The following is a 16,326-nucleotide window of genomic DNA, read 5'->3' as shown; positions in this document are numbered from 1 at the left end:
TGCCAATGAATGGACATATGATGACGGTGCATTCCGTGTAAGTTTTCACCACATGGGTCGTGTACATTCAACTTAATCTGGATCTATGGGTGTATCCCCGTTATTCAGCTTGATGTGATAGATCATCTCTACAATGGCTGATTCCCTCAGAGACTGGATGCCTTTGTCTATAGTAGTCCACTTGGCCGAACGACTCATAACATCGTCCTTGTATGGAAACCTTTCTTTCACAGCTGCCGAGAGCCTCCTCCAAAGGCTGAGGGACTTTTTCTCTCTTGCAATTGCTCTGTTAATTCCCCCTTCTCTAGCAAGTGATCCCAGCTGCTTGGCTTCTGTACCTTCTAGTTCGTGACCATCGGCCCCATTGTCCCAGCATCGGAGTAACCAGGTGATGATGTGCTCCCCTGGTTGACGGGTAAAATCTTTTCGCGTATTCCGCAGCTCGGTTGAGGTCCGAGGTCGAGAAGGTACCTCTTCTTCTTCTTCTTCGTCATGTGATGATGACTCCTGATCAGATTCTGGACCGGGTGGTGAATTCCTTGTTTCTTCATCTCGCTTCACCCTTCTTGCCTCCTTTTTGCTTGTTCTCTTGCGTACAGGGGCAACCGATATTGGTACGAATTGGTCCTCTGCTTTGGCTGCAGTGATTATCACTGTGGTTTGAGTAGCAACTGTACTTGTTGCTGGGGGTGGTGCAGCTGCTGTGCTTGGAGCTGGAGTAACCGCGCTGTCTGTTGCAGTCGAAGTTTGAGCAGCTGCTGTACTTGCCGCTGGGGTAGCTGTGCTGTTCATTGCAGCCAAAGTTTGAGTAGCGACTGTTGCTTTGCCCTCAGATCCGCCGACATTCTTTTCCTTTTGAAGGTGCTGGATAGTGTTGAACAAGGCCCTGTAAGCATAGGCTAAGCCCCAGCACGTTGCCATGATTTGTCCATCTCTGGTATGGCCAGAATGACCACACACCTCATTTAAGTGTTTTACTAATTCTTCTGGATTTTGCAGTTGTTCGGTAGTGAAATTCCAAAGTACTGGAGGGGCCCACTGACCTAGATACTTGCCCATACTATCCCACACACCCTGCCACTCATGGCTGTCCAGCCTCAGGGAAAATCTCTTGGTCCTCCTACTTTGTCATTTAACCCCAGACAAGACCCAAACCTGACTCTGCTTAACTCTTGAAATCAGTCGTGGGCAAAACACACTGTGTGTGCGTGCCAGCATGGTGATCCCCATCGCAATCAGCAAACAAGTCTCAACAGCATTAAAAGGCCATTCAAAAACTTCTAAACTCTCAAATGTAAATGGTCTGGAGGGAGGACTGGGAGGGTAAAGGATGTCTCCTTCACAGGTTGAGCACCTGAGAAGGAGAAAAAAGATGTGTAATTGCTAAGCACTTCTGTTACACACCTCCCAAAGTATAAAGGTGGTGACCACACTGGGAACATAAGCCAGATCAGTTTCATGATCAATGATTCTATTGTATTACAAGTCATTACCATAAAGTACAATGGGACAAAAACCTTAGTCCAAGCCCCACACTTGAAAAACACTAATACAGCCAATACCGGATGGATGTAAGATATGATATACTGAAACTGTGAGATCAAGAGGAACAACCTTGATAGCCAATAAATCAGCATTGTGACGAGTGACTATTAATCCAGTCAGATCTGTCGTTATCTCAACCCCTCGTGCCCCACGTTGGGCGCCAAAAAGAACTGTCGTGGTTTAAACCCAGTCAGTTAACTCGTTCACTCATTCCCCCCCCCCCCCCCCCTTCTTTCCCTCCCCCTACTCCCAGGGGGGCAGAGAGGAGAATCGGAAAGAATGCAACTCCCACAGGTTGAGATAAGAACAGTTTAGTAGCTAAGGTATAACACAAACCACTACTGCTACTACCAATAATAACAATGATAAAGGAAATAACAAGGGAAGAGAATACATCACCTCACCACCAGCCAACCGATAACTCGCCCCCCCCCCCCCCCCCCCCAGCCTGACCAAGCCCCGTCCTATACCTCCTCCAACCCCACAGTCTCCCAGCCCTTCCGGCTAACTCCCAGTTACATCCTGGGCATGACGTGCTGTGGTATGGAATACCTTTTTGGCTAGCTTGGGTCAGGTGTCCTGTCTCTGCTTCCTGCCAGCTTCGCCTCCTCCCTGGCAGAGCATGAGGCTCACAAAGTCCTTGGCCAAACCAAAACATCTCTATCAGCTCTGTTCCCAGGCCAAAAGTCAAAACACTGCACTGCACCAGCTACCAAGAAGGAGAAACATGACTGCTACTGCTGAACCCAGGACAAACCTAAAAAAACTTGTGGCAGTGGCAGGAATAATGACAGGCCTTGAATATTTAATGAAAACCCCTGGAGGTTGTTGGACTATGTGCTACAACTCTGCAGTCAAACCCTGTTTTGTAAGTTCTTTGAAGCCAAGGTTGCTTCAACTATTCATTTTGAGGAGCATTTCTTAATTACCTAAGTGCTTATCAGCTTATGATTTACACTAAACTTATCCATGTTTTTAAACTTCCCTGTGTGGTATTTTGGTTTTTTTTTGTTTTTATGATGATCTGATGCTGAATCAGATCACCTAAATGAACTATAAGCTTATGGAAAAGCATGCATTTCAGAAAATTACATTGTCAAATATTCTGTGTTCATTCTAAATGCTGAATAAGTCTATAGAAGCAAAGCTGTCATAACTCTTGCATGCATTTCAGTCTTTAGCTGTTGGATTTGGTTCATGCTTTAAGCATACATGATAGTTAAATAAAAAAAACCCAGGGGACTGTTCTTCTGATAAGGAAAGTGATCTCTGTAACCTGGAATTTTGGCATGATATAACTGCAGTTACTTGTGGCACTAGTGCTCATGGTTATAGGATATATGAATAAATATACCAAAAAAGAGCAGTATTTAAGCAGGCCATTAAAAAAATGAAATGTTTTCACCATGTATTCAGGATAATGCTTTCATCTCAGAACTGTAAGCAGAATAATTATTGAATTATTGTATATGGCCCTCTTTCTAGATAGGGTTAGATACAATCTCTATATCATTTTTATATGGAATTTGATTGGAAAATGGGCAACAGAAGACTTGATAATGGTGTAAATGGTTTTGTATTGTGAATGATATAACACAGATAGGATCAGTGCAAACTGAGATGTCTTGACTCTTCTGCTGTGTTTTTTCCTTAGTAATTTAACCCCTGAGGTACAACCTCTTACTGATATCCATCAGACATTTGTCTGAGAAGGCCATTTCTTTTTATATATCAATAATAGTAATGTTGTGCTGTTGCTTCTGTTGCAAAGATGAATTTGTGCTTACATAGTTAGGGAAGTGAGAAATACCTCTTAGACTGATGGATTTATCATTTGAATGTAGAATTCTTATGGGAATATTCAGTGTTCAGTAGGCCTGAGCCAGGTTTTTGGTGTTTCCTGTATTAATACAAAATAGATGACCCCTGAACGACTTGTCAGAATTACTTGCATGAAGAGAAAGGCATCTTCAGAATGAGTTTTGATTATCCGATTAGTTGCACATAAGAGTTGTTTGCCAGTATGAGACCAGAGATGAGGTTAGAGGTTCTTCATCACATGCAATTCCACTTAATCCAAATTTAAGCATTTAGCAATTCATGAGGTTGATGAGTAGCAATAATCTGTAGAATATGGTCTTTCTTATTGGCGGTGTTTCTGAGTAGCAGATTAACTGAAAACTTTCACATGCGAGAGGTTTAATTGACAATTCTTATGCACTTTGGTTTTTTTGAACTCTTTTCACAGTAGTTTATGTGGACCACTGTGTTGGGAACTGTGCTGTGTCTGTTGGATGGATTCTCTGCTGAGTCTAAACTTTCCATATGCCCTTAAAACTGAATTAAAGGTGTTATATTGTTGTAGTTAACCTTGCTGTTAAAAATTCTGTCAGTGCTATCTGGTATCTCTGCTACTGGCAAAACGGGGTTTTGTGGTACTCTTTTTATTTTTTTTTTTTTTTTTTCTCCCCTCTTCTGGTCTTTACAAATATGCTTTCCCCTTCCTTATGCATGCATGTTTTTTCTTTTCTCCATCTAACCTTTCTGATTTTTAGTTTATAAACCTATAAAGCTTCAGCTTTTTAAGTGGAACACAGACTATCTAATGATGAAATAAAGTGCATCAGACTTTTGTTCTATTTTCTCTCAGCCTTTGTCACTTAGATCATAAGCTCATCAGAACAGCTTGTTTTTGAGTCTTGTCTTGTGCCTACAGCCTAATGAAGCATTGAAGCATTTGTCTTATGAAAACTAAACAGAACATTTGTGTTTTTGAAAGAAATTGACTCTTGATTCTAAATGAGATTAATTTTTAATGTCTAGAATACTAAATTGTTAGGGGATAAGAATATTTGGATTTTAACACTTTTCTACAGCCATACAGCTTTGTGTATTGTTTAAATTAAAAAAAACCAAACCCATACATAATACTATGCTGTCAGCTGCTAATATTGTTGCTTGCTCTCAGCAAATACAAGAATCTTCTTCATGGACATAATACTTGTGAAAGACAGTTTTCCAGATATTCAGTCTCTGAAAGCCATAGTTAAATGTAAAAAATTCATTAGAAAGTAAATTATTAATAGTGAATTAGTGACATTAAAGATGAGAATCCTTTAAAAGAGAGAAGAAAGTATTAAGGATTGTGAAATTTAATTTGGTTTAAAATTCAAGTTAGATTTATAGTTACAATAAAAAGAGCAAAACAGAAACCAGAGTTCAGAGTTGAATATGTTGGCTATGGATAAGCTAGGCAAAACATTCAGAACTCAGTGTTCTTGCATATTATTTGAGCATAGTGAGATTCAGTGCAACTTTATAAGTCTTTAAAAAAAAATCAACTTTTTGCACTGTGTAAGAATTTGAATGCCACTGTATCAGTTGCTTGATGTAACATTATTGGAATTCAGGCAAGGATATGTTTTTGCTGTTCATATTCAATGCAGATATAGTAACTGTTTTGTTTTGCATGAAAGTCATGGGTGTGCTGGTGTCTTAACTAAATAATACTCCTGAGCAAAAGTATTACTTCATATTTTCAGTAATTTTTTGGGTGACTAGAGATGTCAGTGTTCCTGTCTTGCTGTCTTTCCTCCTAGGTTCAAGTGAATTAATGATAAGAGAGCAACTGAAAATAAGGGAGTGCTAAGAAGTTTCAGTGTCTGGATGCATACATGTTGTTAGGTGTTTACTTCTCAAACTTCGTCTAGTAGTTTTCCGTTGTATATGGTGACCTACTTAACTTGTTAAATCAACTGCATGTTTATCCTTAACCTGCAGCAGTCAAACCACAGAATCCAAACTAAGGAAAACTCAAATTTTCATTATTTTATATTCTATCAAACAATTGTTATACCTCTCTCCAGTTGGTTAATATATCATTTCTTCAAAGCCCTTTAAACATCCCAGTTAGGACACTTGCTCATGTGAGGGCTGCTGTTCAAGTCTGTACTGCTTGCCTCACTTGAAAATGGCCTGTTCAGAGCAACATTCACATCTTATTTTAGGATTTAAATGTCTACTTGATTTGCATTTTACATCAACTGTAGTAGAATGTGTTTAGAGAAGTGAAGTGATAGTATTTCATGTCTAAGCTTGCTGAGAGAATTTGCTGCAGGGTTTGTGTATCTTGATAGATTTCTTCATAAAAACTAGTTTGTATGGTTCAGTGTTCTGAGACTACTTATGCTGCTCATAGTTGCTGCTTTGAAAAGGGAAATCGGGAAGATGTTGTATTTGATCAGGTAGTGTTAAGTAAAATAGTATCAATTCCAAGTTTTTCCACCATGGGTTTGGTGTCCTGTTTTGTTTTGTGGTTGTTTGCTTAGGTATTTTGTCCTGATGGTGACGTGTAGCTCATCTGTCATAGTGGAACATCCAAAGGAATTCTTAATGTACAGCAATTGATAAAGAAATGAAAGTGAGTTTTAAAGTAGTTTTGGTTAGGTGTCTTTGTTCATGAAGCTAGCTTGCTACCTTTCTGTTTTATAAATAGTGCTATTCCTCTATTGAAGCACGAAGATTCTGCGTAAGAGCTCCTGTGGACGGGGCTCTTGTGAAGCCAAGGTAGTTGAATGATGTCTAAGAAGGGAAGGAGATAAAGTGTATCGAAATGTGGGATCAGGAAGGTCTGTTTGGGTTTTTTCAGTAGCATTCACTAGAGCGCTGGAGGATTTGTTTACTCTTTGGTAATGATACAACTCTATTATTTTTAAAGTTATCTTTCTTTCCTCCCAATTGTTGTTATCTTGTGAGCATCCAGCTCTGCTGTTCTGCATCTGTTTTGTCTGACTGTACATTCCTACTGAGAGGCAAAATCAAAATATATTGAAATGCTAGATTTTCTCTGCAGCAGACTGTAAAATGCCAGATAAGCTTCTTATATGTTTTGGTAAGCTTTTGCTAGTTTTAAGTTGCAATTTGAGTGAAGGCTTGCTTACTCACCTTTCTTCCTTAGCCTTTTGTTGTCTCTTCCTTAAGAACTGAAGGTGTTTTCTTTTGTAAAAATGTGTATGTGATGGCTTGCTCTGCTTGGGGAAATAATTAAAATTAGGCCAATATACCCCTGTTTATAGAACATACTCCTGTGCTATTAAACATCTTTGGTGACTTCAGATGTAATAAATGACTTCAGATGTAAAATTACTATTTCCCTTTGTTGTATGAGCAGAGCAGGATATTGAGTTGGCATTCTAGCTTTGTTACCCTCGTAGCATTTCACACTTCAGTGGGAAGCTTATAAACAGGGGGATGAAGTTTGTATGTTAAGGTTTTCCTCACATATGCAATAACGCGTTTGAGTTGCGGGATATGTGGAGATAAATTGTTATCAGTGAAACATTTATGGTTTAACCATTAGCTAGGTAACCTTTGACCTATTGACTTAGAAGTGGGTCTGATTTCTAATCAGAAAGAAGTTACTTTAACCGCAAAAAGGTAAAAATGATTGCTTGCAGTCTTAATGCTTGTAGTCCTCATCTGTAAGTCACAAAATAAGATTAGTTTAAGAGGTCAATTTGTATTAATTTTGTATCTGCTGTATATGTAGAACGTTCCTCCAGGTTCTAAAGTGTAATAGTTTGATTCTATGATTCTATGATATGATTCTATGAGTAGTGGCTTTCTTATGAACAAATGTCACAAGAACTTTGTAGTATAAATACTGTCATCATGTTCTGTAAAAGCAGCAATATAGGAAAAAAATTGTTTTTTATTAATGAGCTTTTAAAATGTTTTTTTTGCCTGCTGTGAAAATGTTTGAAGCATGGAAATGCCTTACAATCACTCTCCAAATCTAAAACTAACAATGTTGATTACCAAGATTGTACTGTCACAGGGCACTTTTTCCTCTGTATATATAAGGCAGTTAAGGTAGGTCTAGCAAAGTAGTGAAAGGCTATGTAGTTCATGAGAACAATCAGTAAGAATCTGTTAAGAATAATTACTTATTTAATGTTAGATAATTTGACTTGTAAATATCTGCAAAGGAAGCTACATGAATTGAAAAAGCTGGGAGATTCAGACTGGATGTAAGGAAGAAATTCTTTACAATGAGGGTGGTAAAATACTAGAGAAGGTTGCCCAGAGAGGTGGTGGATACATTATCCCTGGAGACATTCAGGGCCAGGCTGGATGTGGTTCTGGGCAATCTGACCTAATTCAAGTTACCCCTATTCATTGCAGGGGGAACTAGATGGCCTTTGAAGGTCCCTTCTGATCCTGCCTATTCTATGAGTCTATAAATAGTTCTTAAAGATTAGTTTGCTTGTTATACCTTACGATATAAATATTTAACTTTTTTTTTTTTTTTGAAATTCATTTCTATGTGGGTGTGAAATTTAAGTAGAAGTGCTGTTTACAGGATGTAGAGTGGTCCTAGTGATGGATGACAAGCTTTACCAAATGGTTTAACGATTTCAGTCAAAAGAGTGATTCCTGTTCAGCCTTTTGGTTCACTTCCAGGAACTGGAGGAGTGTGCTCAGTTTGCTGCTACAAGTTTAAAGGAAAAACTGGCCCTCATAAAGTTAGGGAGAGCACCTGTCATGAAGATGAGGAGAAACTTCCTTTACTTAGAAGGAAAAGTGTGGTTGGGTAAATTTAGCTGAAAGCTGAGGAAATAAAGTTGTCATCTAATATATATATACAAATTTCTCCATCCCCACCTCCCAGTGGTGGAGGGTAGCAGAAGGGGCAATACCTGTCTAAGCTGAAAGAGCAAGAATGAACAAACAGTTCTTAAATATATTTAAGGAGGAAGAATGATTCTAAGCACTGGAGCAAGGAAGGGGTGGGTAACTTTCCATTAGGTTTTTTGTGTCACAGTTTTCAAGTGCTTTTATGAAAGGGAATGAATGCTTAGTGCCTATGGTAGCTTTTTCTGGCCTTCATGACCTTAAAGCTCTTCTTCATTCCTAGGAGGAAAGATGCTGAGTGCATCTCATCATATGCAAAAATCTTTTCATCAAACTGTAGAGGTGGATTTTCTGGCAGTATGTTCTTGAAGAGATACAAATCAGATTTCCTGATTATAAGTCTCTTAAATCCAATGGCCCATCCATTTAGTAGCATCTTAGGAAATGGATTGAACCAAATACTCTGTAGAATATTTTATCCTAGTTAATTTGACAGTTGTTTTCATTATAGGAGCCTGTGTGAGTTGCTTCAGTCACCCTTCATCTAACTTGAAACTCCTTATGTATTCTGTTGTTTCTCCTTTCTGGGCAAATTTGAATATCCTGGGTTTGAAAGTGTGAGATTAGGAATGACCGTGTAGCAGGAGTTCTGCATAAACTCCCTTTGAAAGCACTATGGTGTGATGATGCATTGTCAGACATGCCCTTGTTTTTTAACCTCCCTTCTTAAGGGAAACTTGTTGCTGTTAAGGGTACATAGTTGTTTGCAGTGTTGCAGTATAGCAGACATCCCATTCATTCTAGAGACGAGATGTAATTTTTCCTTTTTTTTTTTTTTTCCCTCCAGCCTAGTGTATTAATTGTAAGCTACAAGGAACTATCAAAAGCAGCTTCTCAGTTTGGACATTATAAACAAGCAGAATGGCGACCTGACAGCACCATGATAGCTGTTTCAGTAAGTAGGGGTTTTACTTCTTACTCTGGTTAAACTATTGCAAATAAAGTGTTTTGTTACCAATTTTTGTGCTTATACAAACTCAATTGTATAAACACTTAGATGATATTTATCTTGTGGAAACATATAATAATACTAAGTATTGGGGTGTTTTTTGGTAGAAGCTTTCTTTAGTTTTCATTCATTTTTCCCCTGAAGAATGAACTGCAGTTCTTTATATTAAAATAAAATTTAGATGAATTGGTGAGGGGTGATCCAGCATCTCACTACTTCAATAACCTGGTCATGAAGAATAAGGGAATTGAAAGACCTGTGAATGAAAGAAATAGTTGAGAGTTAGATGATGTATACATATTTAGCTTGATAAATAGGATATACATATATTTCAGAAAGGTGGATCATAAGAGAATGAAGCTGTGGCTTTATTAAGGTGCAGTATCTTTTGGTGATAAAAAAAAAAAATTGCAAGGCACTGAAAACACAGAAACAAGGGCAGTGATAGATGATACAAACTCTTAAAGAGTCTTAAAGGTAAAGATAAAAACGTCTCTCACATGGAAATAAAATTTGTACTGAAGGCAAACTTTGGTGTAGCAGATAAAGCTTTATAAAATACCTCAGTTAGCTTTAATGGTATGCAGTTAAGCAAAATTAAGCAGTTCTCACACTGTCATCATCCCCTAGCAATTCTAACTTATTTTACTACTAGTACCCTCTATTGCTGAAGTTTTAGAACTTTTTTTTTTTAAACTAATCATCTGTTTTTTTCCCCAATATTTTGTAGTTTCTTCTCTCATAGTGCTGCATTTGTAGTTGTTCCAGTGTTACTGGTAAATATTTCTTGTTTCTTGTCTGTATTACTACATACATCCAAAGTAGCTAGTTCTCATAGTTAAACAAACTTGTGAATTGGGTCAAGATGCTTCAATATACAGAAATATACAAGGCATTTTAGTCCTTCCCCTGCTACAGGCAGCCCTCCAATACAGACTGCTGTTCCGTGTGCATTCCCATACCTGAGACAGAGCTTTGTTAAACACCATAGCATATGAGAAACGATGTAGTGAAATCCCTTGCATGGTACTCTACGCTTTTGACTGTCAGAGATGAGAATGATCAGGGAATGGATTACAGTTATGGTTACTTTAGTAAGTTTCATGCAAAACAGACATTTCTAAAGCAATGTAGAAACCTGAGTGAACTAATACAATCAGTTTGCGGGAAGCATCTGGTTGAATGCTTCTGCATTTCATCCAGCTCTATGGAATTTGAGGTTCTATTTAAAAATGAACCTGTAATAATAGCAACTTTGTGCTTTGAATAGTGTTCAGTAGGGCCCTTTGTCCCTTAATACCAGTATAAAGATACTTCAGAGTATTGTTTTACCTTTCCTTCCAGGATAAGATAACTTTCAGGTTAAATATTTAATGATGTAATGGAAAGAACCTGTAAAGATGTTAGAAATGAGCGCATTTCTTTACACCGTAATACCTGAACATGATATTGCTGCACATAGAAAAACTTCCATTTATTTCAGCCTGTCTGAAGCTCACAGTTATGGTTTGATTTTATTCTTGCACAAGAAAGATACTCACTTTGAACGAGAATAATTGCTTTTCTTAGACTTTGAAGCCAAAACACAATTTTTTTTTAATGATAAGGCGAGTCATAAAGCAAAATGTTTGACTGTAGGAAAACACAGTGAACTGATAAACTAAGCTAACAAGAGTCTTACTTTTTCCTTTATTCAAAGAAAAGGAAGCCAACCTTGCAAAGCAGGGTGAAGCCATTCATTTCAGCACTTCTTGCCTCCAGTAATAGTGCTTTGGGTACATGCCCAGCACACAGTAAAATGATTGGATGGAAAACTGTTTAACCAACATTCATTTAATGATTCCCCTGAATGATAAATTTGTGCTTTAAAGAAATCATACTTCTTTGAACAACTAACCTGGTCATCTGCCTCTCTTGTGTTCATACAAGCATTGGATCAGCTTCTAGCCATGACTGGAACATCTGATAACTAAATGATTTATATTTGTTCTCTGAATAGTCTTATAGTTGGAAGTCAGTCTTCCAGAATGACAGAATGACTTGGGATTGAATTATAGTAGGAAATTTTGAAGAGGTGATGTGGTATCTAAAAACACTGCATGACATAATGATTTTTGAAAACTACCGGGGTGACCAGCACTGAAAGGCAGTGCCTAGCTTCTTTGCAGTCAGTAGCGTCCATATGTGTTGAAGCACCTGGAGGTGTTGTTCTGAAGGCTTGCTACCTTCTATTACATGGTTTCTGTATTAATTCTCTTAGTTGGTGGGAATTAGGTGCCCAGGTTCTAAACATCTGATGTATCTGTCTGATTTATTGTATTTACATTAATCAGAGGAAGGTTTCTGCAGGATGCATACAGCAACAGTGGTGTTTTTCCATTATTCTACCGAGCAATCTATTCAGTGGACTTTGTATGGATTTTACATAGAATAAATTTCAACATACAGGGTTTTAATGTATCTGAAACTTGGTATGAGTATTTATTTGTGTATGATATATGAGACATACGTACAAATTGTAAAAGTTCATAGATTTTACTCATGCACATATACTAGCAATGTCTTAGAAGTTTTTCTCTTTCAGACTGCAAATGGATACATCTTATTTTTCGAAATCCCATCAACAAGAGACAAGTATCTTTATGAGCCCATGTATCCCAAGTAAGTGTTTTAAACTTTATTTGCATCCCTGGTGTGGAAAAAAAAAAGACTAGAGAAATCCTAAGCAAATTTTGTAATAAAGAAATGTATGTTTTGAAATCCATGAGTACATGAAGCATCATTCCTATGAGTTATAGCTAGTTCAGAGAAGTTGGTCTAATTGGTTTGCTGTCCACTGATTAGATTCATTAGGTCCATTTTACAAGCTCTCAAAATCATAAGTAGCAGGGTTAAAATTGTCTAATTTTATAATTTGAGGTAGTCTGTTGAATTAATGATCTGTAACAAGCTTGTATAATACCTTTTGAGTAACTCAATTGAATAAGTCATGTTTCTTAGGAACTATTAGGGTGCAATTTTTAAAAGATTCCTCTCTGCCCCCCAACTTTGTAATAACTTAAGAGATTTTTGAAACAGATGTGGAATAAATTCTCAATATTTTGGAAAGCATACAAATAATTTTTGGTAAGAATATACAATATTTTAGCTGCAGTGTGTTATGTTGTCATTATCATCTTATTGTGAATGTCAGAATACATTTTATGTGTTAAAATGTGACTGTCTATTGGATGTATTTGCGGTTGACTTAGTTGACTTTGGATTTGGTGGAATTGGGAAATATTTAGGTCAAATTAAAACATTGAGGGATGTATTTATGCATGTCTGCGTGTGTTTAGTCAGAATCTGTAGTCATGGGTTGAACCAAATTTGTCCATAGGAATAATGAAACACTCTTGATTTCTTAGTTGCTAGAAACTGAATTTGTCTTGTTTTTTTTTCAGTTCATCTATTTATATATACCTTCATCAGTATGATAATGCTAGTCAATTTAAGCTTTTTCATATTCATAAAAAGAGTTAGTTGATTGGTAGATGTTTTCAAGTGGACATGTATGAGGAGTTTTGGATAACCTATGATGTAAGCTCATGTAAGAGGAAAACATTTTGATGATTTATTTTTTTTTTAAGGTAGAACTGTTGAACCATGAACATTTAAAAAAATTAAATCAGATCTTCATGAGCATTTAAATTTTAAACCTCTATTCTTTTACAAGTGTGTACAGGAAGAAATGGCTCAGTAGGTGGTAAACGATTTCAAAGTGAATTCTTGCTTCACTGAGTGGAAATTTTTTTGTGCTACTGCTATAATACATCTTTTTGCCTCTGAGGTAGCCCTCAAAGCTCTGGAACTAAATGGAATCTACTGTTACAACTTGCCTGTTTTCCAAGAATTTAAGACTGATGCAGACAAATTTACTTGCCTTTTCTGAAACCTGACTAATATTTTTCAAGCTGGCTGTTACTTCAGTCTCTTGAAAGAAGGGGCATACTGTATTTTTAGCTGTACATAATGTAAAAGAATAAACAATAGTTTGTGATATGTTCTTGTTCTGTTTGGAAAGTTGGTGTTTTTTTTTTTAATTATTTAAAAAAAATGAAAATATATGGAAATGTGTGAAAATATACAGTACGAATTAAAAAGAAGCTTTGGAAAGTTAATTTAGACATGTCACTTGTAGGAAAGTTTGAAAATATCTATTAGGCAGTTAATGGCTCACCAGTCTAACTTTTATATAAAACACTGGTAATTAATTTGTGTTGTCAACCATGAAAAAGTCTTTGTTAGGTGTGTGTGGAATGGCCAGGATTTTAAGATATATTTGTATAGCCTAAAAGGGTATAATGCTGATTCTGTGGATGACTAAACAAGGTGTTTGTTCCTAGAGTGTTCATGTTAGGTTGCTCACAGTCTAAGATTAATGCGTGTCCTTAACTTAAGAAGATGAATGATCTCACTGAATTTACTGGGTTTCCTTGTCTTTCCATATTTAGCCTTCAAGTTTGAAAAATGAAATGATGAAAAGAAAGACACAAGCATCTGTGTGTGAAACATGCGTGCTGTGATAAACATTAAATTATTCCGTATGCTATTATAATAAACTCTTTTGGTGCAAATACAGTGTATTGACTTTAGACAGTTACACTAATGCTTTGTAGATCAAGTATTCAGAAAATTCCCAAACAACAAACCAAACCAAACCACACAAAAAACCCCACCAACCCAAAATAAACAGACAGACAGACTAAACCAAATACCCAGACTTGAAACTTTTAAGTTTCTTCTGGCGTGTATTCATCTTCCAAAGACATTACTTCACTGAAATCTTGGATTTCATTTCTACTGGGCTGAAAAGTACCAAATAAATTATGTTAACTCTGAAGCCGTTAAAAAAAATCAGTGAAAGGTCCCATATGTGACTTCACTTATGCTTGAAAGGAGACTTATTAGTGTTTTCTTCCACTATAACAATGTGTTCTTGGCTCCTTCCTCTATGTTGGCAGGAGTAATTATGCACCTGTGTTTTAAGTAAGGTTGCTAACACAATGAAGAAACTAAACATGCCTGTCTCCTGCCCTTCCCTGTTCCCTCCTTTGGATTCCAGTAGCTTACTTTGCAAGGTGTCATATAATAAAAGGCTGGCATTAGAAAATAGTGACTTTGAAGTAGCACCAAGTAAAAGCACTGGGAAATATAAACACATGGAGTGACTGCTCAGTGATACTTGTGTGACAATTCTCCTGTGATAGTTCATGATAAAGCAGTTCCTCACAACATTTTAACTTTCATGCAGATATTAATTACAACTTGTCCAGCTCTCTTTTATGTGCTTACTTACCTGTGTTAGGCAAACTGACTGAGAGGGTGGTGATTTTTGCTGTGTTAAGATACAAGGCTGTTCTTGAGTTAGTGGTGTGATGGGACAGCAGCTCGAAACAAATTAGTAAAAATAATGAAGTGGGTGGGCAACAGGTTCAAAAGTGGGTCTCCAAACTGCGTTTTTGAGATAAAGGATTTTTTAATTTTTTATTTACCGTTCTTCTCCTTGGACACCTGCACAGCATTTCAGAAAGTTAAGAGATGTAGAATATTATCAACTGTGGGATTTGTGTTTTGCTAGGGAGTTGGTTTGGTTTTAATAGCTAGTGAGCACATTTCTGTTAGTGCTCCTAAACGCCCAGTCTTATTCTGTTTTTCAAAATTATTGACTAATTTTTTATGTTGTTGAACTGCCCATATCTACTGACTTTTTGTAAGCAGAATGAAGCCTGTTCTCTACTACTCTTTCTTTAAATCATAATGTCCAGTTGCAACAGAAACATAACATTTCGATGTAGTGACTACAAAAATAAAAATCCTTACTACAACTTCAGTCTGAACAGAATTCTTAAGAGTGCAAGTCAGCATAATGAGGGGGTTGTGCAACTGGGAGTACACCCCAGTAACGTTCTCAGCTCCATGAAAATCCTGGTGCAGTATTTTCTAGTTTAGTCAGTATCCTGAATCTTGCAGCTTGGTTTGATCCCATACAAGTGAAAACAGTGAGAAAGGTTGTGTTCAAATTCTCCTGTCAGCCTAGCTGTCATTTAAGTGAAAAGTTTATATTTTACTGTAAGTGAAAAAAGCATGTCAGAAAAGTAGGTAATAGGGTATATGAGAGACAGCCACTTTCTTGACCTCAGTTATTGTTGCAGTCTTCCAGATTGGGACACTGATGTCTGCAGTAAAGTTACAGCTTTATGTGTTATCTATATTTTTTTAAGTAACTGCTTTAAAATTTGCTTGATAATGTTTCAGCCTTGATTTGAGTAAAAAAGACCAAAAAAACTTGCTGAAAATAAAAATCACTTCTGATTTGTCCAGATGAGAATTGTTTGTGAAGGAAAGGTGCAGTCCTTCCAGTTTATAGTTGAAATTACACAGATTTGTTACTATATATGGCTGTTGAGCAAGACGATCTAAAAGAGTTTGCCTGTATTTGATCTGCTAACAGAACTATTCTAGCATACAGTTATTGTATAAACTGTGATTGCACTTGCAAAAGCTTTTTGCTGGTACAGGTTGAACAAAATACCTCAAAGTGAGTTATTTTATACTTACAGAGTTGTAATCAGTTTAAAATATACCTGTGTAGATATGATAAGGGTTAGTGGAACTGACCTGTTCAGCATTATGCACATTTAATGTAAAATATGTTAAATTCATGTGATAAAACAAGTGCTCATATCATGAGCACAGCATTCTGTCATGAATTCTGAGTATTTATAAATTTTTGTTGTGTTGTTTTTTTTTTTTTATTTTTGCTGGAGTCAATTAATAGTTTTTGTTAAAACTGTAGTATTTCAGGAATGTCGAGTTGTTGTTCCACTGGAGGAAATGTTTATGGCTTTGTTGATACTTGGCCAGGAATTGCTAGTCTGTTCTTGGAGTGAACAGGTGTTCATGCTCAATGAAAGCCTAAACTATCCTGCTTAATTTCTTATACTAAAAACAGGAAAAGAGGCAGTAATTCTGTTTTCTGTTTGTTCTGTGCCTTTTTTTTGAATTGAGACAGAGTAGTCTGCAGCTTCGTTTCAGCTCTTAAGACTTTCCTCCACTTCAGAGCAGACTTGGAAGAGAATCAGTAGTGGCCATTAGCC

At 36.8% G+C, this 16,326-nt stretch overlaps 1 protein-coding gene across 1 annotated transcript in view; it reads left to right on the top strand.

Annotated features, from left to right (window-relative positions):
* Positions 1–9,025: 9,025 nt before the first annotated feature.
* The window catches only part of RIC1 (RIC1 homolog, RAB6A GEF complex partner 1), a gene marked incomplete at its 5' end in the record, with an annotated part of 38,099 nt that continues 30,798 nt past the window's right edge, over positions 9,026–16,326 (top strand). The window contains 2 exons of the mRNA XM_057401181.1: positions 9,026–9,133; positions 11,772–11,848. Coding sequence (XP_057257164.1) covers positions 9,026–9,133; positions 11,772–11,848 — 185 coding nt within the window. The remainder of the gene's footprint in view (positions 9,134–11,771; positions 11,849–16,326) is intronic.

The sequence above is a fragment of the Pezoporus wallicus genome, unplaced genomic scaffold (genome assembly GCF_028554395.1).
Source record: "Pezoporus wallicus isolate ANWC-B61680 ecotype Strahan unplaced genomic scaffold, APGP_CSIRO_Pwel_v1 contig_8208, whole genome shotgun sequence".
NCBI classification, from domain to species: domain Eukaryota; kingdom Metazoa; phylum Chordata; class Aves; order Psittaciformes; family Psittacidae; genus Pezoporus; species Pezoporus wallicus.
Note: the sequence above shows the minus strand (reverse complement) of the source record. Positions and strands in the feature narration are given on the sequence as shown.